Consider the following 27,540-nt stretch of genomic DNA (forward strand, 5'->3'; position numbering starts at 1 on the left):
TTAGTGAGGGGAAAGCCCCCTTATATTCGAGGATGATATACATAACACCGTAAATTCAGGCTACAGGTGGGCATCTCTGTAATACCCATATTACATATTCCCATCATCTGTCACACTTGTCATGAATCAAGTATTTCATGCTGCAGTACCAGGCTGCTCACTGATTTGTGAACAGCAATTCAAAGGATGTATTGTAAAGGGAACCTACTTGTAATTGACTATGAGAGGGTATTCAATTCAGTACTGAAACAAGTGTCAGCCACTGATATGGCAAAGTCCCCCTGCCGCTGAAGAATGGAATATTTATAAAACAATTACTACTTTTTATTTTTTGGTCACATACAAGATGCATGAAATGACTGATGTCTGCATAATCACCCAATGTAGGCTGTCGACATAATTGAAGACATTGGGTGCAATGTTTTATGAGATATCGCTTTAACAAGAGTTCGAAAAGTGGTCAAAATGTCGTGGTGACCTTGAAGATAAGGTCAAGGTCACCCAAATCAACTGGTATCTGCATAATCCCCCAATGTAGGCTGTCACCAAATTTGAAGACATTGGTACAACAGTGCATGAAATATCTCGTTAACAAGAATTTCAAAAGTGGTCAAAGTGTCGTGGTGACCTTGAAAATAAGGTCACGGTAACCAATATCAACTGGTGTCTGGGTAATCCCCCCAATGTAGGTTGTCACCAAATTTGAAGACATTGGATACAACAGTTCATGAGATATCTCATTAACAAGAATCGGGACGTACACAGGGATGCCGCTGAATACATAGTCACCCGTTCCATGTTGCGGCGTGGGACAACAACAATGCTGCTTTGTGCTGGACAGAATTACCCCACCCAGTGACTGCGCAGATACTCAGTGATAGGGAGAAGTGTAATTCTTCAGTAAATGATCACAACACTAGAGTTTGGACCATATTTGTAAGAAGTATTAGTTTTTCTGACCAGGGCCAAACTTCCTGTCTCACTGGTTCAAGCTGGCTCCATTATAATATTCATGATTCTATGTTTCAGATACGATAGCTTCGAGCATAGTGCACATTATTTTTCAAATAAAGAAAGTTGTGTAGAGGGTGGCATGCATTATACATGACCAATGAATTTTGATGAAACGTCTTGGAGCATGAAACACAAGAAATACCATGCCAGCAAATCCAAAGTTATATATACAATTTCATCATGTAATAACACTGTCTGGTTATTAAAAAGTATTCACTGTATATCTTTTAATCTTTTTGTATTAATATTACAAAATTCATTCAATATTTATTACAACCAAAGCATTCAACCAAAGACCTTATCCATTTGGAACCATGAAATAATTCTGTAATAGTAATGTAAATTAGATATTTACACATATAAGGTCTTTAGTTTAGTAGTACATCAACAAAAGTTATTTCTCCTGGTCTAATTGAATCAATTTATGCTAGTCCATTCGCTATGACTAATATCTATTGTAAACCATGTCATATACAGGTTCTGTAGACTTATTGGTGCCTCCTATCAACACCACAGCTTTCACAGCTAGGTTGATACACTACTGCCCACAAATAGAGTGTATAGAATGGACAGCAAAACTGATTCATATTCATCTGAACACATCCATACAGAAATATATTCAGACATATCAGTAATTATTTTCCTGAGCAGCCATGGCAAAGGCACCTTTCAGTACATCTAGTTGTCCATGTAATTACACACTCTCTATTTCATCGATTACTGGGATTCATTGAAATTAGAGTAATAGCTGAATACGTAAATTATAGAAATTAAATCCGATTTATTGATTTTGATGCTCTTCATAAAAACTCACATCCATTAACAAAAATCTAATAAAATTTCCTAAAATTCAATATTCTCAAACATTTGCTATTCACAAAACCACAACTGACACATACGACTGCCCCTATCATGAAATAGATTGTGATTATTTCACCTCATATTCTGACTTCATAAAGGACTGCCACATCACACATAATAACAAACAAACAGTGATACTCCGTACCTTCAATACTTCACTCTCTTTGGGTGGCTTGACACTGAAGATAAGTGTTATGTTGGCAAGAGTGGCACACCAGATGATCAGCAGGAGCACCAAGAACACCATCACCTTGCGGTAGACGTTGCGCGTCAGTCGACGCCATAGTGGCAGCCGCATCGTTCTCACACCAACATGACTACCTGAAAAATGACGAAGACTATGAAATAAGAAAACTATAAGAGACCATGTGTTAAGACTTCTCAACATGTTATGTTGAAATAATAGATGGTTCACTCTTACTGAAACCATACCATGATAAACAACCCGACATGGTGCTTACCAAAGCATCCTAGTCACATATGGTCCATAAACATCAAAACTTCTCAATATGCCATGCTGAAATAACAGACCATTAAACATGCTTACAGTAGCATTCTTGTCACATATGATCAAGGCACACCTGTTTTCTCTCAACATAAATACCTTCCATTTAAAATCTCTAAGTTTCTTCTGAGTCACTGTATCTTGGTCAAACTTTTCATGCTGATGTCTTTTTTAATCCTGCCATAAGCTCTCTACTCACAACTGAGTCATCCCACTGTAAGTTATCAGAGCAGCTCAAACATGTGACATAGTTGTGAACAGGAAGCTGTATAATGACTGCGTCCAATGACACAATACACACACTATTCCAGTCTCTGCCACATGAACACCACAATATAGTGGTGTCTATTGATGTAGTTGTGACTATGCATGCATGTGATTGGCTCCATGGAACTTCCTGAAGTAGAGAATATCGCATAGAGCCTATGAATAGAGATATTAGTGTTGCCACAAACAGAACTGCAAGGACCACCCGGCTGTGTGAGCTGTCTGGATGTATGCTGTCTGAAGCAGACGTCCCACAGCAGACAGTAGAGGCATCATCAGGTATCACAGATTGGGGCTGACTGTATAGCCAGGGTATCACTGTGGTCATCACAGACTCGGGCTGACTGTGTGGCCAGGGTATCACTGTGGTCATCACAGACTCGGGCTGACTGTGTGGCCAGGGTATCACTGTGGTCATCACAGACTGGGGCTGACTGTATGGCCAGGGTATCACTGTGGTCATCACAGACTGGGGATGACTGTATGGCCAGGTATCACTGTGGTCATCACAGACTGGGGCTGACCATATGGCCAGGGTATCACTGTGGTCATCATAGACTGGGGCTGACTGTATGGCCAGGGTATCACTGTGGTCATCACAGACTGGGGCTGACTGTATGGCCAGGGTATCACTGTGGTCATCACAGACTGGGTCTGACTGTATGGCCAGGTATCACTGTGGTCATCACAGACTGGGGCTGACTATATGGCCAGGGTATCACTGTGGTCATCATAGACTGGGGCTGACTGTATGGCCAGGGTATCACTGTGGTCATCACAGACTGGGGCTGACTGTATGGCCAGAGTATCACTGTGGACATCACAGACTGGGGCTGACTGTATGGCCAGGGTATCACTGTGGACATCACAGACTGGGGCCTGACTGTATGGCCAGGGTATCACTGTGCACACCACAGACTGGGGCTGACTGTATAGCCAGGGTATCACTGTGGACATCACAGACTGGGGCTGACTGTATGGCCAGGGTATCACTGTGGACATCACAGACTGGGGCAGACTGTATGGCCAGAGTATCACTGTGGACATCACAGAATGGGGCTGACTGTATGGCCAGGGTATCACTGTGGTCATCACAGACTGGGGGCACTGGCCACAGAAGGGTATGACTGTATGGCCAGGGTATCACTGTGGTCATCACAGAATGGGGCTGACTGTATGGCCAGGGTATCACTGTGGTCATCACAGACTGGGGCTGACTGTATGGCCCAGTGGTATCACTGTATGGACATATCACTGACTGACTGGGGCTGACTGTATGGCCAGGTATCACTGTGGACATCACAGACTGGGGACACTGTATGGCCAGACTGGGGATGACTGTATGGCCAGGGTATCACTGTGGTCATCACAGACTGGGGCTGACTGACTGTATCACTGTGGTCATCACAGACTGGGGCTGACTGTATGGCCAGGGTATCACTGTGGTCATCACAGACTGGGGCTGACTGTATGGCCAGGGTATCACTGTGGTGGTATCATCACAGACTGGGGACTGACATGGCCTGGGGTATCACAGTCATCACAGACTGGGGCTGACTGTATGGCCAGTATCACTGTGGTCATCACTACTGTATGGCCAGGGTATCACTGTAGTCACACAGACTGGGGCTATCACACTGTGGTCATCAGAGACTGGGGCTGACTGTATGGCCAGGGTATCACTGTGGTTATCACAGACTGGGGCTGACTGTATGACCAGGGTATCACTGTGGTCATCACAGACTTGGGCTGACTGTATGGCCAGGGTATCACTGTGGTCATCACAGATTGGGGCTGACTGTATGGCCAGGGTATCACTGTGGACATCACAGACTCGGGATGACTGTATGACCAGGGTATCACTGTGGTTATCACAGACTGGGGCTGACTGTATGGCCAGTCACTGTGGTCACCACAGACTGGGGCTGACTGTATGGCCAGAGTATCACTGTGGTCATCACAGATTAAGGCTGACTGTATGGCCAGTCACTGTGGTCACCACAGACTGGGGCTGACTGTATGGCCAGGGTATCACTGTGGTCATCACAGATTGGGGCTGACTGTATGGCCAGAGTATCACTGTGGTCATCACAGATTGGGGCTGACTGTATGGCCAGTCACTGTGGTCACCACAGACTGGGGCTGACTGTATGGCCAGGGTATCACTGTGGTCATCACAGATTGGGGCTGACTGTATGGCCAGTCACTGTGGTCACCACAGACTGGGGCTGACTGTATGGCCAGGGTATCACTGTGGTCATCACAGATTGGGGCTGACTGTATGGCCAGAGTATCACTGTGGTCATCACAGATTGGGGCTGACTGTATGGCCAGTCACTGTGGTCACCACAGACTGGGGCTGACTGTATGGCCAGGGTATCACTGTGGTCATCACAGATTGGGGCTGACTGTATGGCCAGTCACTGTGGTCACCACAGACTGGGGCTGACTGTATGGCCAGGGTATCACTGTGGTCTTACCAATCAGTTTAATGATAGCACTGGACATGGGTGACAATCCTGGCTACACTGATGGAAGAGCTGAGGAAATGACCTTGAATGTTGATCAGTGAAGGATGACCTGAAGAACCTTAAGCCATCAACTGTTCATGATCATTGTTTGTAACAAGCTTCAGTTATCTCTCATGTCCTAACACACTTGTCAATGGTTGAATTCAACAGGGCTCCAGATAACTTTTGGGGGTGCGAGTGTACTTACACATCATATTGCAAGTGGAGGTGTACTGAGAATTTTGAAGGAGTACTGACATGTTTTTGTGTGAGCGAGTTGGTGATGTGGTTTGTCTGGACGATTCATCGATCACTATTTCGAACCATGAATTTGTATTTGAAGACGTGTGAGAAATAACTGAGCGACCGTGTGATGCACGAAATGTCAGGTCCGACTGGATATAAATAGGAACAGTGTAGTTTTTAGCCAATTGAAAAATAGTGACGCATATCGTTGCATGGCAACGTAAGTGATTCCTACTGTCGGGGTTTCCTCATGTGTCAAATCATGTTTCGCAAAAGAAACTTGACAAGTATTTATCCGTAATAGATTTCCATTTGCACGATACTCACAGAAATTGAATGTTAGACGTACAAAGGTATTTCTGTGCGTATACGATACGCTTGAAACCTTATATTATGTCGCACTTCATTGATTTGGAGGCATACATTACGCCTGTACGCCCCTTATCTGTAGCTCTGTTCAAATCCCAAGAGGAGCTAATGTGTTATCAAGGCATAGTTTAATTGCAGTACCTTATACAAGTTTTAAGAACCCCTTTTACAAAGCTTTCTTGGATTTGTTTTGATGGCTATCAGGCTCCCACAGACTAGACTACTAACATAAGCCTACTGCCACTTGTACCTGAAGTATTTGTATCTCACCCTAAACTTGCACTATTTTCTAGAGAAACTTACTGAAAGATATAAAATTGGAATTGTAAAACCTGCTTGGAGGTTTCTGCATTTAAATTGTAACATCTTGTTTAAAGCTTGAATTGTAAAAACAGCCTTTCAATATGCATCTAAGTACTGTTGGAAAGGCTAGAATAATGCTTTTTGGCATCAATATTTTCATAAAGGTGATAAATGTACTAAGTTGTTGATATATCAACTCGCCTATAGTGTACCTAACTTTTATTTCAATTTAAAAGGGCAGTTTACAGGAGATAATTTAGTACCAAAACAACAACTCAAGATTTGTTCAGTTTAACAAGAGAAATGTGAAATAGGTTTTACATGGAAATCCTACAGTTGGTGTAAATAATTATCGTTTCTTTATTAATAAATATTCATATAAATGTTAGTCTTAACAAAAACGTTTCCCGTCATGCAATCACATGTTTACTACAGCATTCACTATGGCCAATGATTTGCAGTCGATTGTTGCAAATGTTTATAAGTTTTTTGTGCTTGAAAAAGACAGAGGTAAACCTTTCAATGGTTCAGAAAGGGTTTATTACAGAACTTGCAGAGCAGTTGGTATGCCTTACCAACAACTTTACAATATTGTAAACAAATCAGACAAGACAGGGACAGTTTCAAAAGCATCCTTGACAACTTTCACTGGGGAGTGATTAGACAGGCAGTCTACAAACTTTACGAGAAGATTCCACCTTCATGTAGGAGTATCGGAGAGGAAATTAAGGACAGTATCAATGTCTCCAGAGTCACCCTTATCATTGCCCTCCATGAGACGGGGTTCAAGTACATAGCCCGTGGTGATGACAGAGCTGTCTTCAGGGAGAAGTATTCTATTGTGTGGATGAGATCCTCTTACTTGAGAACTGTGGCAGAGTACCATGCCCTTGGCTTCCAGATAGTTTACCTGGATGAAACAAGAACTATTCTACAGACCATATGTGATGACCTACAGACTGACAGAGAGCTCCTCTTTTACCATCTAGGTAGGGCAACAGAGTGATTGTACTTTATGCAGGAAGCTGGGACAAAGGTTTGATCGAAAGTTGCTATTTGGTCTTTGAGGCAAAGAAATCAAGTGGAGATTACCATCAGTGTGTGGGAACCATGTAGCATCACACTGGCAATGAGTAGCGTGAAGAAGACGATGCAGGATTTCCTCACATCATGGTGTTCACTAAAGGCCGTCAGGAACAAAGACACAGTTGATGGAGAAGATACGCATGAACAAGAAGCCCATTCAGTACAGGGCCGATGTGCTGGCTGCTCAACACGGTGACATTGTGTTATGTTCACCTGTGAGACATTGTGAACTGAACCCAATCGAAGTTATCTGGGCAAACTGTAAAGGGTTCGATGCAAGGAACAACACTACCCTCAAGCTCTCACAAGTGAAGGAGTTGATCCATGCATCGTTTGGCAGGATAACCCCTGAAGTCCACGTCCTGAAGACCACGTCCTTGACATTGAACATCAATACCGTCAACGTGATGGAGTGGACATCAGTGTTGTGACACCTGTTGTGATCCCAGTGCATGAGGACACGAATTCAGACTCCTCAGATATGGATGAAGTGTTTTACTGGTCTTCATTCCCATGTCTGTTATATTGAATATAATGTGTACTTGCATCAAGTTTATGTGTCGTTCATACAGTTGGTTATATGCACATCTCACCATCATAGATTTACTTTGATTAACTGATTATTTTCATACAGTGACTCTTCAGCAAACAGACAAGAAGATAAAAGTTATCATTGCTCGTTTGTTTCCAGAAAAGAAATCCACTACCCCTCATTTTTTCTAAGTTTTTTATATTTTCATGTGTAAAAACACATTTTAGGGCATGTCTCAAACTTTATTCCCTCGGTCTACATTTGGTAGATGTTCTTCAAAGAGATCTTGGTTATTTTAGTAACTCTAATATCTCGGAATTTTAAATAAAATTAAACAAGAAGACAAAGTCATCAATATCCTCTGCAATGGCAAAATACTCTTCATGATTATGTCTACAAGTTACGATTATGTCAAATATTTAGGTGTGTATATAGAAAAGTGGAAGGAGAGTATTGAAAGGTTTTTAAAGTTCTGCTCCAGAAAGGACCACTATCACAAATTTCAGTCTATGTCAAACTTGTTGCCATGGAAATGCCAAAAATATTTTATTCAGAAATCTAAATCTACCAAAAGGCACCAGTACACCACCAGATCTATGTATTTGCCAATTTTGGTGGAGAAACATTGAACGGTTTTAGAGTTCTGCTCCGGAAAAGTGCACTACAACTAATTTCTGTTTTAGTCAAACTTGTTGCCATGGAAATGCCAAAAATATTTTATTCAGAATTCCAAAACTACCAAAAATGAACCAGTACACCACCAGATCTACAGTGGACTCTGTCAATACCGGCCTCTGTAAACACCGGCACTCTGTCTACATCGGCACAAAGTTTCAGTCCCGGCAGAAATGCACGTTATTATCATTTAGAAACTTCTGTAAACATCGGCATCTGTCTATTCAGGATATCGGCATTGTTTTTCAGTCCCAACGAACAAGTTGTTATGAAAACGGATCTGTAAAAACCGGCACATGAAAGACGGCGTAACCCTTTGATGCAATTAGGTCCAAATGATGTAAGAACACAATTCGCTGTGACTCCCGAGATTATTCAGAAACGGGAAGTGTTAATCAGTATCTTGTTAATCGGTGAGTGGTACGTAACACTTACACTGAGTAATTAATACATGTTGTGGGCAGTTTGACTGTATAAACAAGCAAATGTTTACATTGTGTTGATTCGCGGGTATTGACTCCTGAGATTATTCAGAAATGGGAAGTGTCAATCAGTTTCTTGTTAATTAGTGAGTGGCACGTGTCACTTACATAGAGGCGAATCGTTTGATGGCGGGTATCGTTCGAAAGCTCTGAACATCAACAATATCACTGTACTCTTGCCGAGAGTATTTTCACATTTGTAAGAAGCGATTTTATTGGATAAAGATTGGTTTCTAACGACGCTTTTTCACTACACTCTGCTTATAAGGGTCGTGATTGGTCAAAATCAGACACGTGACCTAAGCAGCCAATTATATTATGGAAATGGATACCGGTTTTGGGTAAAATAATGCTATTCTGAACATATTAAGAAAGACATCGCTACCTATACATAAATTATGGAACGTATTGGACATATCGTGCTAGGTTATGGCCTATGACAAAAATGCTTCATGCATATATTTTCACATTAAAGCGTCGTGTCCGAGGCGTCAAGATGGAGGCGGTGAAAGCCGAGATGTAACTTGTCAGTGACTTGACTTACATTGCATGATCGCACAAAAGTATGGAAATAGTAATTTTATATGTACGTTTGACAACTTTTATGAATGTTATTGTTGATTTCAATTTATTTAATGATTTCCTCGATGTTTGAAACATCGTTACTTTGCTCTTTGCTCTATTGTAGACCCGCTGCCCGAAGCATAAACAAGAATCGTTGTTTTCAGTAACATTACGAAAAATAGTTTATAATTTTAATTCTGCCGATAATATATGATCAGTTGAAATTTACTAAGAGATTTCAGACATTTTTATTTGATCTAAACAACATGAATGTGCATTCAGACACTGCCTTGTTTCTTATTCAAACATCTTGTTAATGCTAAAGTGACAGTACGACAGCGAACTTCCGTGTGCGCAGGCGTCATAAGCGAACCTAGCTAAACCGGCACTCTGTCAAAACCGGCATTTTTATTTGGTCCCGACTGATGCCGGTATTGACAGAGTACACTGTATGTATGTGCCAAGTTTGGTGAAGAAATAGTGAACGGTTTTAGAGTTCTGCTCCCGGAAAAGACAAATGTGCACGGACGGAGATGTACTGGAGATCAACGCACTGTTTTCTGACTGAGCCACTGGAACCACAGGTGCTAGAAGGATGTTCAGCCTCATACATCAACTTCAGTTGTCTGCAAGCTGCATGGTCAACATGGCCACCCACACAGCTTGTCTTACACAGGGCCCACTGTATTGTTCCACAAAAACATACCTCATCAGACTTTAATTATTTCTGGTATTTTTGTATCATTTTGACCATTCATAACACAGTAAAAATACTTGTGCTCTGTTTTGTTTGAAAAAGTAAAACACTGACCCCAAAGATATTTCCCCTACTTGAGGTTTTACATTCTCACTCAATACCAAATCAGCCTTGCAGATCTTTCCCAAGCTCCATGTTGAACATTTTCAACCAAAATCAAGAACAAGCTTTTTAACTGTAACAGCCCATTAACATCCCTGGACATTCCTTGGGGCAGCCTAGTGGTTAAAGCATTCGCTAAATCGTCACGATGAAGAGCCAGGTTCGATTCCCCACATAGGCACAATGTGTGAAGCCCATCTCTGGTGTCCCCCAGGGCTCAAGATCATTTTCCAACATCATGAGTACTCCTTATTTTTTCAGTATAGGAGTACATTTAGTGTACTGAATTGAATTTAGTGGAGTATCAGTAATTTTGTGTTTCGTTTCATATGTGCACAGCAACATTGAACAATAAAACAATACTTTTTCAGATAAATATGTCTGTAAATGATTTCTAAGACGGTACACCATTGCTGTGGTGTGTATCTGCTACGCTTTCTAAATTATTTCCAACCGTATTGTGCATATTTTTTATCCGTACATACGCCGGTACGGCCATTATCTGGAGCCCTGGTCCCCATTGTGATATTGCTGGAATATTGATAAAAGCGGCATAAAAGCATGCTTACACTCACTCACTGGACGTTCCAGCTTATCACCATGATATGTTCAAGTGCTACACACAACAAGCATTGTCACTAAGGTGACATAATCCCCCACCGCAAATTATCAAATCAAACTTAAAAAGTAATGAAAGTTTAAGATGAAGTTAAATGTCAACTAAAACATGACCAGTCAACCTCTCTTGATATCTTGCTCTGTAGTTGTTCAAACACACACATATTTTCAAGACTGACTTTGACATGAATGTCATAGTGGATGAAATATGCAAAAATAGTAATAAAGAAATTGCTTTTTGAAAAACATTTAAGGGAAGTCTTAAAAGTCTTTGAAGAAAATCCAGTGAACAGTTCCTGAAATATTTTGCTGACAATTCAGGTTAACATGCTGAAATCTTCAAAGTGTCTCCGTGACCTTGAAAATTAAGTGATGGTCACTAAAATCGACTGGGCCCTGCGCCTTCCCTGGATGAAGCTTGGTGTCAAATATGAAGAAACTCCAGTGAATGGTTCTTGAGGTATCTTGCTGACAAGCATAACCTGCAGGTTAATATGCTGAAATCTTCAAAGTGTCACCATGACCTTGAACATTACGTGAAGGTCACCAAAATCGACTGGGCCCTGCACCTTCCCTAGATAAAGCTTGGTGTTGAATATGAAGAAAATCTAGTAAGGAACGGTTCTTGAGATATCTCGCTGACAAGAGTAAAACGTTAAAGTCCCATTGTGACCTTGAAATGAAAGTCAAGGTCACCAAACCTGACTGGGACCTTTCTTATACTGTGATGTACCTAGGTACCACATATGAAAAGAATCTTGTCAACGGTTCTTAAGATATTCCAATTCGTACGTACGGATGGATGGAGCCTAATACTATATCCCCACTTTGCGCTAAACGCATGGCAGGGGATAACAAGCTAATGATTACATAGTGACTGATAACATGCCGCAGGCCATCTGCAGGAAGTTTTGTTAGTGTTTATATTCGGTTGCTCCCTCCATTCAACAGACAGACATATTGATAACACTGCTCGACACACATGGACAGATGGGTCCAAAGTGGGATACTTCTTAAGTGCAGTTTTGTGAGTTAATGGTTAACATATCAGAAGTTTATCAATGTCTTAAGTCGCCTCGACATTAATTAAATGTTAATACAGGGTCAAATATTCTCACTGTTATTATCATGAAGTCATACCTTCCCTCTGTTCACAGTATGAGGTCACACATTCTCACTCACTGTCATCAACAAGACATCATACATTTTTATGGCTATCAGTACGAGGTCTCATATTCTCAATGTTATCAGTATGAAGTCACATTTTCACTGTTATCAGTATGAAGTCACATTTTCACTGTTATCAGTATGAAGTCACATTTTCACTGTTATCAGTATGAAGTCACATTTTCACTGTTATCAGTACAAGGTCACACATTCTCACTGTTCATTACTTGTTTCTCACGACGTTTCTGGGCAAGTTCTTGCCCTTTCTTCATTATCCATCTGAAGAAGCATCAAGAACTAGCCCAGAAATGTCGTGAGAAACAAATATTTGTCTTGTATTACTACAACAACTTCTAAATGCCTTTGAAGAATTTCTTTCTCACTATTATCAGTATGAAGTCACATTTTCACTGTTATCAGTATGAAGTGACATTCTCACTGTTATCAGTATGAAGCCACATTTTCACTGTTATCAGTATGAAGTCACATTTTCACTGTTATCAGTATGAAGTGACATTCTCAGTGTTATCAGTATGAAGTCACATTTTCACTGTTATCAGTATGAAGTCACATTCTCACTGTTATCAGTATGAAGTCCCATTTTCACTGTTATCAGTACAAGATCACACATTCTCACTGTTATCAGTACAAGGTCACACATTCTCACTGTTATCAGTACATTGTCACACATTCTCACTGTTATCAGTATGAAGTGACATTCTCACTATTATCAGTACATTGTCACACATTCTCACTGTTATCAGTATGAAGTCACATTTTCACAGTTATCAGTATGAAGTCAAACATTCACTGTTATCAGTACAAGGTCACACATTCTCACTGTTATCAGTATGAAGTGACATTCTCACTATTATCAGTACATTGTCACACATTCTCACTATTATCAGAAGACGTCTCACATTCTCACTATTGTCAGTGTGAGACAAGCCAAGGATGGGGGCAATGTGTGGTGTGAACTCTGCAAGGTTGCGCCACAGCATAAAGAAACCATCAGACAAGACTACAGACAACCAATTACCACGCCTTTCACGTGCATCTACACTGAGGTGTAAAGTCTCATCAGTAATTGATCTTGTGGTCTTTCTACTGCTGCAGCTGCCAATTACCCCCTGTCTGGTCTACAAATCCACTGCAACTATCCTATGTAAATATATGCATTATTGATAACAGGCAGAGCCAGCATCTGAGTCCACACCTTCACCCTTTTGCAGCACCTGCAGTGTGACCGCCTCAAACCTTAGTGACATTGCATCCTCTTCTCCATGGTCCACGAAGTATGCAGCTTGTTTCCTTTGGCGACTATGTAGGAGACATTCAAACCATGAATTATGCGTAAGTCAACCCTAAACAGTGCTTTATGTGTGCCAAATCTAGTACTGTACACGTAACCCCATACTCTACTCCCCTTTCATTTGGACCGACTAGGACAACTGTGTAAGCCGATACTCCAGGCATGACATCTGTTAATGTGCAGAGAGTTAGCCTTATTGACAAAATGTTCTTGTGGCCTATACACAAGGTGTAATTATTTCCTCCAATGTTATACAAATTACATTTCAACATATTTGCTTGGGTAGATTCATTAAATTACTCTTTTCCATTTCATCTGAAACTATTTCACTAATCAACATATATATTTAATGGGTTTTTTTGCCACATTTGGAGATTTCAAAAATATATTCTGAATGGACATGATCAGGACATGTAAATAAACTTGAGTGGTATCTATTATTTAGGGTTTCTGTCAGGCAATTTGTCCAACTACCCTTACACTTGTGAAGATCCCGGTTAGAACTGGTCTTCAGTTGTCATAAAAGGCAAGTTTATGAGATCGGGTGCTCAGGCTTGCTGACTTGTTGACACATGTCATCATATCCCAACTGTGTAGACCGATCTACAGGGGCTTGTAACGCTAAAAACTGCTATCAAGGTATATACTGTCACTGATGGGGTCATAGTACTATATAAAAGGAAAGGGGCATGTAACGAGGTCAACGCACCAAGTTCGTTTCAGGGCGAATTCAACAATGCTCACTGTATTTATCCCATTTAAAGTATGCACACATTTCAAGCCAACTGATTTACCTACAAAATGAAACATACAGCACAAAAATCAAAGCAGTACTTTGGGAGCTTAGCGTCTTCGGAAGCTCGAAAAATCGTGATTTCTCGATTCTAAGCCAAAATCCTCGCTCAGAATTTGTAGCGGTAACTCACCCATTTTCTTGTTTATTTCACAGTATACACATACAACATTCACCAAAACATGTTGAACTGATGGCGCCTGTCAGCGCGCTAGTCGCCATTCTTTCGGAGACACTTATATCTCACTGTCATAATGAGTTAACAGACATTTATTCAGCGCAAACAGAATTGTGTCATGCCCGTTTGCCATTGACGACCTTGGCCTTAACCTGCCCAGTGCACTGAAAAGAGCAAGGGAATATGTCCCATCAAATCGCTGACTCTTTTCAGTGCAGGGCAGGTTAAGGCGAAGGTTGTCACCACTACATATCACCACCACTCCCAACTACATGTAAGTGGGGTTTACATATCACTGCCACTACCAACAAAATGTAAGTGGGGTTTACATATCAACACCACTACCAACTACATGTAAGTTGGGTTTCCATATCACCGCCACTACCAACAACATGTAAGTGGGGTTTCCATATCACCGCCACTGCCAACAACATGTAAGTGGGGTTTACATATCACCACCACTACCAACAACATGTAAGTGGGGTTTACATATCAACACCACTACCAACTACATGTAAGTTGGGTTTCCATATCACTGCCACAACCAACATGTAAGTGGGGTTTACATATCACCACCACTACCAACAACATGGTGACAAACACTGTCACCATGATCCATATAAGCTCATTACACTTACAACCAATCAGAGTGAACAGTTTCCACTGATATGACAAACATTGTCATCATGATCCATATAAGCTCATTACACTTACAACCAATCCGAGTGAACAGTTTCCACTGATATGACAAACATTGTCACCATGATCCATATAAGCTCATTACACTTACAACCAATCAGTGTGAACAGTTTCCACTGATATGACAAACATTGTCACCATGATCCATATCCATTTCCTAGAAGTATGTTTATATACAAAAAATAATTAAACTGACCAAAACCCTTTCCACATTCATAAGAAATCTCTGCCAAAGTCAGAGTTTAATGCCACTCAGCAATACGGCAGCTGTTTGAGGGTGGTCTGTTAATAATCGAGTTTTGACCAGGCAATCAAGTGATTCACATCATGCGATACGATGACAAGCATGTGTTCATGAATTGCTTATCAAATAGCCAGGTGTTTGCAAAATGGTGAGTACATCCTGTCCCATTTGTGGCCCCATCATTTCCATAATCAAAGGTTAGACAATTGTTCAACTGTTCACCTGAAAACGTTTGGTCAAAGTCAAAATAGGGAATTGCATCGGTCATAATCTTTGTCACTGATTTATCAAATTTTAAAATTCAGCAAGTGTCGGTCAAGAGCACAATAGAAATGACAAAGTAACAAATATAACCAAGAAATACACTATAAATGTTGTCTCTACGTAGAATTGTTGTCTTTTCAACATATTTTCTCCTAAACTTATTTCCTTTAGCTACATAGCAACATGTATCCAACATCGATTATGTGTAATATAACAAGTTTCACAAACACCTAGTATTGTCAAAGTAAGCGCAGACAAGACATGTTATGTTAACCCATATGACATGGCAATAGTATGATAATCCATATGATAGTACAATGCACAGTGATTTGATTACTCAAATGCCAAGACAATGCACTGTGGTATGATATACTATATGACAAGATAATGGACAGTGGTATAACCCATGTGGCAAGACAATTCTATGATAATCCATATGATAGTACAATGCACTGTGGTATGATATCCTATTTGTTGTTAATGACTGACTGACTGAAATGGGCTTCACACATTGCACCCATGTGGGGATTCAAACCGGGTCTTCAGCGTGACGAGCCAACGCTTTAACCTTTAGGCTACCCCACCGCCCCATGTTGTTAATGCTATAATCCTGAAGGCAAAGAACAACTTCAAATTGTTAGGGGCAAACTGCTATATCTTACCACTATCAGGGCAAGCAGGTGATGTATGATTTCAATTTCATTGCAATCTTTCTTGTGTCTACTGAATGTAAACTAAGAAATATTAAACACTATTGTTCATATTTCTAAAACCATTTAAAGGAGAATACTAATGCAAAACCATCTTTTCATAGGGGTAAAAGCATTCAAAAAGTCACCTTCCATGATTAAAAGTTTGTAAAATCACAATAAACACATACAAAATGCACTGTATTTCTGCCTATTACTGAAACAGCTGACAGTTAATGAGGAGCAGAAGCAGCAATCATGTGACATGATGTTATATATGTCTGTTGACGATGGCTTCCTCTTTGATTTTACCTCACAACTTGACAGTGAATTCTGAAGCAGTAAAAGATGTTCCCAATGTCATATTTGACACGGATGTAAAATAGACCGTATCAATACGAGCTGATTTTATATCTTGCAAGAAAAACTTCCAGTGAAGATGAAAAAGAAGAATCAAGCGAAACGGCAGCACCACTTTGATGTCAAAATAATGTTTAAAATCGATGAAAACATTTATTATTTGTCAGCAAAATGTGATACACTTCCAACCAGCACACCCACCCCTATAATAAATTACCAATCAATAAAAATTATTTTAAAAAAATATGATTGCAGTTCCTCTTGTGTTAAACTGATGACCAGGGAGTCTTGGATTTAAAAAAAAATACAACCCAAATTGATTGTCCCAGAAAATGTTTAAACAAGAAGACAAAGTCATCAATATCCCCCGCAATGGCAAAATACTCTTCATGAATATGTCTACGAGTTATGATTATGTGAAATGTTTCGGTGAGTATATAGCTAAGTGGAAGGAGAGTACTGAAAGGTTTCAAAGTTCTGCTCCAGAAAGGAGCACTACCACCAAATTCAGTTGAAGCCAAAATTGTTGCCATGGAAACGCGCAAAAAAACCAAAACATTTTATTCAGAAATCCAAAACTAGCAAAAGGCACCAGTTCACCACTAGACCTACCTATGTATGAAATTTCGTGATGAAACAGTGAACAGTTTTTAAGTTTTGCTCCTGAAAAGAGCACTACCAGCAATTTCAGTCTAAGTGAAACCTGCTGCCAAGGAAACGCAAAAAATATTTTATTCAGAAATCCAAAAATACCAAAAGACACCAGTTCACCGGCAGATCTATCTATGTGCCAAGTTTGGTGAAGAAATATTGAACGGTTTTAGAGTTCTGCTCCGGAAAAGAGCACTACCACCAATTTCAGGCTAAGTCAAATTTGTTGCCATGGAAATGCCAAACATATTTTATTCAGAATTCAAAAACTACCACAAGACACCAGTTCACCACTAGACCTACCTACATATGAAATTTGGTCATGAAACAGTGAACAGTTTTTAAGCTCTGCTCCGGAAAAGAGTACTACCACCAATTTCAGTTAAAGTGAAACTTGTTTCCATGGAAACGCCAAAAACTTTATTCAGAAATCCAAAACTACTCCAAAAATAATGATGCTTCAGACGGGGGAAAAATCGTCTGCTAAAAATATTACACTGTTGCAAGGAAATATTTCACTGAATAGAATTAGGATCCTAGTTCTCATTAATGAATGATCTTGTCTCCAGCCTGGTCGGGCAGAGATAATATATGCCACGCAGATAATTTATGTGCTGAAAACTGGTGAAATATAAAATACTTGTCAGGACAATATATATTTCCCTAGTTTTAGCTTATAGAAATAGTTATGGTGCTAGGTCATAACCTTAGAATGACATCAGGTCAGCCAATGAGAATACAGGACAACTGTCATGGCACACAATACTGACAAATAGCCAGTCTGACGCTGACATGCATAATGCAACAAAATGGAAAACAATGAATGAAACAGGTACTTCATTATTTGTCATATAGATGTGTATTTTTTCAGGTAGAATGCACTGTATTTGGGGCTCCAAACTGGAATGAACATTATAGTGAAACATTTTCAAGCTCATGGGAAATCTCTTACTGATTTAATCAATGTTAAAAAAATACCACTGACAGTAAGATGTAACATGTACTGATGTAGTATAAATGGAATATTATGAAAATTAACACGAATTATTTTTGCAGCAAATCAACAATGAGTGAGTGAGTGAATTGGGTTTTACATCGCTTTTACATCTGGGGTACACCAGAAATGGGCTTCACACATTACACCCATGTGGCAAATTGAACTTGCGCATTATGGCTGACCTAAGTCACATATGATCTCACAAGTGTAAAAGATCAGTTCACAGACCTGCTAGTGAAATAGGCAAAAGGTCCGAAGCTGACATAGCAGAAAATGTTTTTGAGATTAGAATATAAATAATAATACTTTTGCATTAAAAAACTGGGGTACATGTTGCTAGTCACTTTATCTTAAACCCCGTCAGTTATTACATTTTTCCAGTATTCTCCTCCAAGAAACACTTTTCATTGACAGGGATTAACTCATTTTCTTTTCAAAAGGACACCTTTTCTGTTGTACCATTACATGACAATATACTATTGGCATGACATGCAATGGGACCTGTAACGCAAAACAGTGAGAATAAATTTTGTTCAGAACTGACCTGCTGCAAATCCATCCTTCCAATCACCAGTGAACAAGACGAGACCTAGTTGCTATCACTGCCCTGTGATGAGTACCACGGCATACACAGTGCAGCAACATATGTTTCAGTGGCCTGAGGGTCAACATGACCTGGAGGCATAAGAAGGCTGAGAAGGCATCTCTTCCTAACACACATGGACCCCTCAAGGCTTGACACTAGCAAACAAAACCCATGGAAAACACAAGATATCAGATAAAGCACCACAGGGTTGTACATGCAATAAAACCATTAAATGTCCCTCCAGCATACTGCCTCCATGGATACAAATTTACTTATTACCAACTTTTATCTCTCTGCACAGATCGCAAAATGTCCACAGATGGGTCAGAAAATGACAACAATTATTAATTAAGGTATTTTATCTTTTCTGTATGTGCTCTCACATATGGTGCAACATCCATAACACAAGGTCTGTTGGACTTACGTCCATACCTCAGCCACAGTTGGGAGTTCCTCATCACAAAACATCACTGTCCAAACAGATATACCTTCTTCATATCTCCTTCTTTCAACATCCCTGGCCAGTTAAACCGACCTCTCTGAGGAAATTGGGTTGCAGCTTAGATGAGGCTCAACCCGGCACACATCAATATTTGATAAACTGAAGCGCTTTGTCACGAACACTTCTAATTAGCAACAGTTTGTAAATACGAACATTTCCAGTTAACAATAATGAAACATTAATGTTTATAAGCTGCTTTATATAAAATAAACACAAAATCCAAGCCAACAAAACAATTATCATTTACCTAGTATATCTTGTGAGCAGTCTTCAAGACTATTTACTCACTCATGAAGATAACTGTTATGTTATACACAGAACACATCACACATGGATGAAGATACCAGGCACGTTTGTGACACAGAACACATCACACATGGATGAAGACAAATGGCATATTCGTGACACAGAACACATCACACATGGATGAAGATACCAGGCATGTTTGTGACACAGGACACATCACACATGGATGAAGACAAATGGCATATTCGTGACACAGGACACATCACACATGGATGAAGATACCAGGCATGTTTGTGACACAGGACACATCACACATGGATGAAGATACCAGGCATGTTTGTGACACAGAACACATCACACATGGATGAAGATACCAGGCATGTTTGTGACACAGAACACATCACACATGGATGAAGATACCAGGCATGTTTGTGACACAGAACACATCACACATGGATGAAGATACCAGGCATGTTTGAGACACAGAACACACACATGGATGAAGATACCAGGCATGTTCGGTGACACAGAACACATCACACATGGATGAAGATACCAGGCATGTTTGAGACACAGGACACATCACACATGGATGAAAATACCAGGCATGTTTGTGACACAGAACACATCGCACATGGATGAAGATACCAGGCATGTTTGTGACACAGAACACATCACACATGGATGAAGATACCAGGCATGTTTGTGACACAGAACACATCACACATGGATGAAGATACCAGGCATGTTTGTGACACAGAACACATCACACATGGATGAAGATACCAGGCATGTTCGTGACACAGAACACATCACACATGGATGAAGATACCAGGCATGTTTGAGACACAGGACACATCACACATGGATGAAAATACCAGGCATGTTTGTGACACAGAACACATCGCACATGGATGAAGATACCAGGCATGTTTGTGACACAGAACACATCACACATGGATGAAGATACCAGGCATGTTCGTGACACAGAACACATCACACAGGGATGAAGATACCAGGCATGTTTGTGACACAGAACACATCACACAGGGATGAAGATACCAGGCATGTTTGTGACACAGAACACATCACACATGGATGAAGATACCCAGGCATATTTGTGACACAGGACACATCACAAATCGATGAAGATACCAGGCATGTTTGTGACACAGAACACATCACACATGGATGAAGATACCAGGCATGTTTGTGACACAGAACACATCACACATGGATGAAGATACCAGGCATGTTTGTGACACAGAACACATCACACACATGGATGAAGATACCTGGCATGTTAAGTGACACAGAACACATCACACATGGATGAAGATACCAGGCATGTTTTCCGAACAGAACACATCACACAGGGATGAAGATACCAGGCATGTTTGTGACACAGCACACATCACACAGGGTTGAAGACAAGTGGCATTTTCGTGACACAGAACACATCACACAGGGATGAAGACAAATGGCATGTTTGTGACACAGAACACATCACACAGGGATTAAGACACCTTGCATGTTTGTGACACAGGACACATCACACATGGATGAAGATACCAGGCATGTTTTCCGAACAGAACACATCACACAGGGATGAAGATACCAGGCATGTTTGTGACACAGCACACATCACACAGGGTTGAAGACAAGTGGCATTTTCGTGACACAGAACACATCACACAGGGATGAAGACAAATGGCATGTTTGTGACACAGAACACATCACACAGGGATTAAGACACCTTGCATGTTTGTGACACAGGACACATCACACAGGGATGAAGACACCTTGCATGTTTGTGACACAGAACACATCACACAGGGATTAAGACACATGGCATGTTTGTGACACAGAACACATCACACATGGATGAAGATACCAGGCATGTTTGTGACACAGAACACATCACACATGGATGAAGATACCAGGCATGTTTGAGACACAGAACACATCACACATGGATGAAGATACCAGGCATGTTTGTGACACAGAACACATCACACATGGATGAAGATACCAGGCATGTTTGAGACACAGGACACATCACACATGGATGAAAATACCAGGCATGTTTGTGACACAGAACACATCGCACATGGATGAAGATACCAGGCATGTTTGTGACACAGAACACATCACACATGGATGAAGATACCAGGCATGTTTGTGACACAGAACACATCACACATGGATGAAGATACCAGGCATGTTTGTGACACAGAACACATCACACATGGATGAAGATACCAGGCATGTTAGTGACACAGAACACATCACACATGGATGAAGATACCAGGCATGTTTGAGACACAGGACACATCACACATGGATGAAAATACCAGGCATGTTTGTGACACAGAACACATCGCACATGGATGAAGATACCAGGCATGTTTGTGACACAGAACACATCACACATGGATGAAGATACCAGGCATGTTCGTGACACAGAACACATCACACAGGGATGAAGATACCAGGCATGTTTGTGACACAGAACACATCACACAGGGATGAAGATACCAGGCATGTTTGTGACACAGAACACATCACACATGGATGAAGATACCAGGCATATTTGTGACACAGGACACATCACAAATCGATGAAGATACCAGGCATGTTTGTGACACAGAACACATCACACATGGATGAAGATACCAGGCATGTTTGTGACACAGAACACATCACACATGGATGAAGATACCAGGCATGTTTGTGACACAGAACACATCACACATGGATGAAGATACCTGGCATGTTCGTGACACAGAACACATCACACATGGATGAAGATACCAGGCATGTTTTCCGAACAGAACACATCACACAGGGATGAAGATACCAGGCATGTTTGTGACACAGCACACATCACACAGGGTTGAAGACAAGTGGCATTTTCGTGACACAGAACACATCACACAGGGATGAAGACAAATGGCATGTTTGTGACACAGAACACATCACACAGGGATTAAGACACCTTGCATGTTTGTGACACAGGACACATCACACATGGATGAAGATACCAGGCATGTTTTCCGAACAGAACACATCACACAGGGATGAAGATACCAGGCATGTTTGTGACACAGCACACATCACACAGGGTTGAAGACAAGTGGCATTTTCGTGACACAGAACACATCACACAGGGATGAAGACAAATGGCATGTTTGTGACACAGAACACATCACACAGGGATTAAGACACCTTGCATGTTTGTGACACAGGACACATCACACAGGGATGAAGACACCTTGCATGTTTGTGACACAGAACACATCACACAGGGATGAAGACACCTGGCATGTTTGTGACACAGAACACATCACACAGGGATTAAGACACATGGCATGTTTGTGACACAGAACACATCACACAGGGATGAATACAAATGGCATGTTTGTGACACAGGATAAAGACAATCAGAATTTGTCAATGTGGACAATATGTGGAGGTATCTGATGATGGTTCTATGAGGAATGTGTGGAGGTATCTGATGATGGTTTTATGAGGAATGTGTGGAGGTATCTGATGATGGTTTTATGAGGACAATGTGTGGGGGTATCTGATGATGGTCTATGAGGACAATGTGTGGAGGTATCTGATGATGGTTCTAGGTGGACAATGTGTGGAGGTATCTGATGATGGTTCTAGGTGGACAATGTGTGGAGGTATCTGATGATGGTTCTAGGTGGACAATGTGTGGAGGTATCTGATGATGGTTCTAGGTGGACAATGTGTGGAGGTATCTGATGATGGTCTATGAGGACAATGTGTGGAGGTATCTGATGATGGTTCTAGGTGGACAATGTGTGGAGGTATCTGATGATGGTTCTAGGTGGACAATGTGTGGAGGTATCTGATGATGGTTCTAGGTGGACAATGTGTGGAGGTATCTGATGATGGTTCTAGGTGGACAATGTGTGGAGGTATCTGATGATGGTTCTAGGTGGACAATGTGTGGAGGTATCTGATGATGGTTCTAGGTGGACACTGTGTGGAGGTATCTGATGATGGTTCTAGGTGGACAATGTGTGGAGGTATCTGATGATGGTTCTAGGTGGACAATGTGTGGAGGTATCTGATGATGGTTCCATGTGGACAATGTGTGGAGGTATCTGATGATGGTTCTAGGTGGACAATGTGTGGAGGTATCTGATGATGTTTCTAGGTGGACAATGTGTGGAGGTATCTGATGATGTTTCTAGGTGGACAATGTGTGGAGGTATCTGATGATGGTTCTAGGTGGAAAATGTGTGGAGGTATCTGATGATGTTTCTAGGTGGACAATGTGTGGAGGTATCTGATGATGGTTCTAGGTGGACAATGTGTGGAGGTATCTAATGATGTTTCTAGGTGGACAATGTGTGGAGGTATCTGATGATGGTTCTAGGTGGACACTATGTGGAGGTATCTGATGAAGGTTCTAGGTGGACAATGTGTGGAGGTATCTGATGATGGTTCCATGTGGACAATGTGTGGAGGTATCTGATGATGGTTCTAGGTGGACAATGTGTGGAGGTATCTGATGATGGTTCCATGTGGACAATGTGTGGAGGTATCTAATGATGTTTCTAGGTGGACAATATGTGGAGGTATCTGATGATGGTTCTAGGTGGACAATGTGTGGAGGTATCTGATGATGGTTCCATGTGGACAATGTGTGGAGGTATCTGATGATGGTTCTAGGTGGATAATGTGTGGAGGTATCCAATAATGGTTCCATGTGGGCACTATGTGGAGGCATCCGATGATGGCTCCCTGGCCACTGTGTCTTGTTCTGAGATGCGCCCATCAGTATCAGCAGATATTGATCTGTTTACATGAACATACTGACCAAGAGACAAATGGATGAGATTGATTTTCTTATGAGCTTTCATAAAATGGCAAATTATTGATATGTGCCAAATGAAATGTTCCCTGAAGAGTAATGTATAAATATTGCACACAAACATGATGTAAACGTTCGTATTGTGCAAGGTGTAAAATGTCTCCCATGGGATACTTGGCACATCACCAAGCAATGGTCTCTGGGAGCTTCCTCTCGCCATCAATGTTTCTACCATACATGACATACTCACATTAGCTGATATCATGGACACATATCGCCAATATATTATCAGTTGATTTCCCACCCATCTTCCCAACACAAGAGAATTAACTCAATTAGTTAAAATGTCCAGCCTCTTCCCTTGCTGAATGTGGCCACACCAGTTAAAACGATCTAGATCTGTATTGTTAAAAGCTGGTCGTTCCTCATAAAGTGCAATAAATTACTGGAGCACCTGGACTTACGGCATTAAAAGGTTGAAAAAAATATCTTTGAATACCCTGATAATGGTACACATGCATAACAAATCCTGCACTCGGTCAAAATCTGCACAACAAATTAAGAGCCAGATGTCAATTCCATTACACGATAATGATTGGGATGGCGATCCTTAAAGACTGACTATGTATTTCTTTCAGTGGATTGTGGCAAGAACATAAAGCACATTACCTGCAAACAGTACGAATTGTATTGGTATCTACACTAGATTAACCAAAAACAATGCCAACAAAGTGATGAGACTGATAAATAGGCAAGGGAATACACTCCAGCGCATGACCTGTCAAATCAAATGACAGTAGCCAATCCATTGAGAGTGGAATCAAAACAGACGAGAACAGTCACACTGTAACAACCCAGAAGAAATATGTCAGGAGACTGTGGCATTTCTCATGACATGGTCAGTAATTCAGGGACTGGTTTCCTGAGAACAGACAGACACAGTTGTACAAGTGAGAGTAAAAGTGAAACCTGAAGACATGAAGTATTTGTAACCCAGACCAGAGAAAGAAAAGGAGCGTAAGCCTTCAGACCCTGAATGTGTCAAGAATGTTTTTTCCTTCCTTCTCGGCCTCTGTCCTTGAAGCCGGAGAGCGGAAGGTCACGGGTTCGATCCAAAAGATGTTAAAATATGGTACTTGTTGGCCCCTGCCTGGTGCTCGGCATTAATGGGTACAACAAGGACTGGTCGGCTCGGAGTCAGTATAATGTGTCTGAGTGGGGTATTCATGCTTCACCGCGGCACGGTATCTCAGTGGGCTAGCACTATAAAACCAGCTTCAGTCTGGGCTAGTACAAGCTACTGCACATACACACACACACATGCATGCGGTCGTCATATGAGCGAAATATTCTAAAGCACGACGCTAAACCCAATTTCACCTCACCTCTGTCCTTGAAGGGTGGTCCGGATGATCTTAAATATACCTAAATGTTGCCAAAATCATATGAAAGATGAAACAGGTAAACAGAAAGAAATTCCCACAACTGTAACTGGCATTCCCCAGCAGTGGTCAAAGTGGTCCACATTGGCTGGAGTGGCTTAATTTGTTTTACTTTCAGTCATTGATATGCGACTATAGTACTGTCGGAAATAGAAAAAAACTGTTTTTAGGCTGTTACTCTGTATCCCTAAAATTGACACAATTGCAAATAGCATATGTCGAATTCTACCATGACTTCAGTAAACACTGGATTGTGATTGATTAATTCAAGTCATTCAGAGGTATATAATCACGTTATACAGGTCTGATTTTCCGTGCGTAATCATACATGGTTTACGGTAATGTACTATTTTTGTCTGCCCACCAACATGGCGGACACCAAACAACCTACCGATGCATCGATAAATTACGGCGATTTTGCTGTCGGAAATTACACATGTCTTTAAAGATGGATTTAGCGATGACGGGCTCGACTCACTACTTGCGTAAATCACAGCAATAGGTGTTTATACATACAAAAGTACTTCGAAAGCATGGAAACAAATATTCAGTCGCACACGTTCAAAACATCGTCTGCTTTCAGAATAATATTTCAGCAAAAACAAATATGTTTACGTTGATTCTATGTTATGTCAGAATAGATCCAGCAATAGACTGCTACATAATTTCCGTGTTAAATTTATTATCAGCTTTCGTCAACGATATCGCCACTGATCTTGATCCGGTAACGGAGGATGCATTAACATTGAACGCCGAAGAAATTTTAATGCCTTCCGTCCACAAAAATAAGCAGTTGGGTTATCAATTCAAACAAAATGATATTTTGAAATTTGTACTGTTTCAAATTTAGCGGTAGTAAAACACAATTACAGAATCTGCAAACCGTTCTGTTTAGCCCAACATATTTTTTTTCTAAAAGGATAATATCGTTGAAAACGTTATTTAGCTTAGTCATAATCCCTCTTATCTATTACACTGCTTGATCTAAAGTAGTCTATTAAAGTATAATTAATTACCTTACCGTGTTTATGTCAAAGGTACACCCTCATGTCCTGATCCATCCTTTCGGAAATATCACCACAAATCTGGCTCTTTGTCAACAGCCCCCGCGAACATGCCAGCGAATCCGATTCAATTTGAATTCACTACACTTTGAAGCCACTAGGTCACAAAACACTTTCCAAAATGTAGAAAATAATATCCGTAGAATCGAATTTGAGCACAAAGTACACACGAGTGTGTAAGAGTCACCACAGCTGTTGCACGCAGACGTAGAGGTGCGTGAAATCGTCAAGTTGATAGTGCGCAAAATTCAACAGTATCTAAATTCGGTACAACACGGATTTCTCGTTACAGCAAAAGTGCCTCTACTCTTAAATTTTGTACCAGTACCAGTAATTAGATATCAAAGACTATCTCAGTCATACAATCAGGTTAACCTTGCGCAAACTGTCAGAGGCTCTCCTGTCGCATCTTTCCAAATTTGCACGCAAATGTAAACAATGACTTCAGAGAAAAGGTCAAGGCCATGAGGTTGCTGCCATTATTCTGGTGGGGAAAGGGTCTACGGTGGAATTTTCAAATGTGAACCAAGCTTTTTAAACTTATTTGATATATGTTTTCCAACTTATCAGTTAATGATTGGTGATTGATGCGTGATTTGTTAT

General features: G+C 40.8%; 1 protein-coding gene across 2 annotated transcripts in view; it reads right to left on the bottom strand.

Moving 5' to 3' along the window:
* LOC124253233 (alpha-1,6-mannosylglycoprotein 6-beta-N-acetylglucosaminyltransferase A-like) overlaps positions 1-27,540 on the bottom strand; it is an 80,801-nt gene that overhangs the window by 38,840 nt on the left and 14,421 nt on the right. The window contains exons 1-2 of one of the 2 annotated variants that reach the window (XM_046686969.1): positions 2,480-2,592; positions 2,021-2,196 (exon numbers count right to left, since the gene is read on the bottom strand). In XM_046686969.1, the coding sequence (XP_046542925.1) occupies positions 2,021-2,196; positions 2,480-2,486 (183 nt within the window). In that variant the 5' untranslated portion in view covers positions 2,487-2,592. Of the gene's footprint in view, positions 1-2,020; positions 2,197-2,479; positions 2,593-27,540 lie in introns of those variants that run through there. The other variant, XM_046686970.1, reaches the window with a different exon arrangement.

The sequence above is a fragment of the Haliotis rubra genome, unplaced genomic scaffold, assembly GCF_003918875.1.
Source record: "Haliotis rubra isolate DU_JTF1 unplaced genomic scaffold, ASM391887v1 Scf536, whole genome shotgun sequence".
NCBI lineage: Eukaryota > Metazoa > Mollusca > Gastropoda > Lepetellida > Haliotidae > Haliotis > Haliotis rubra.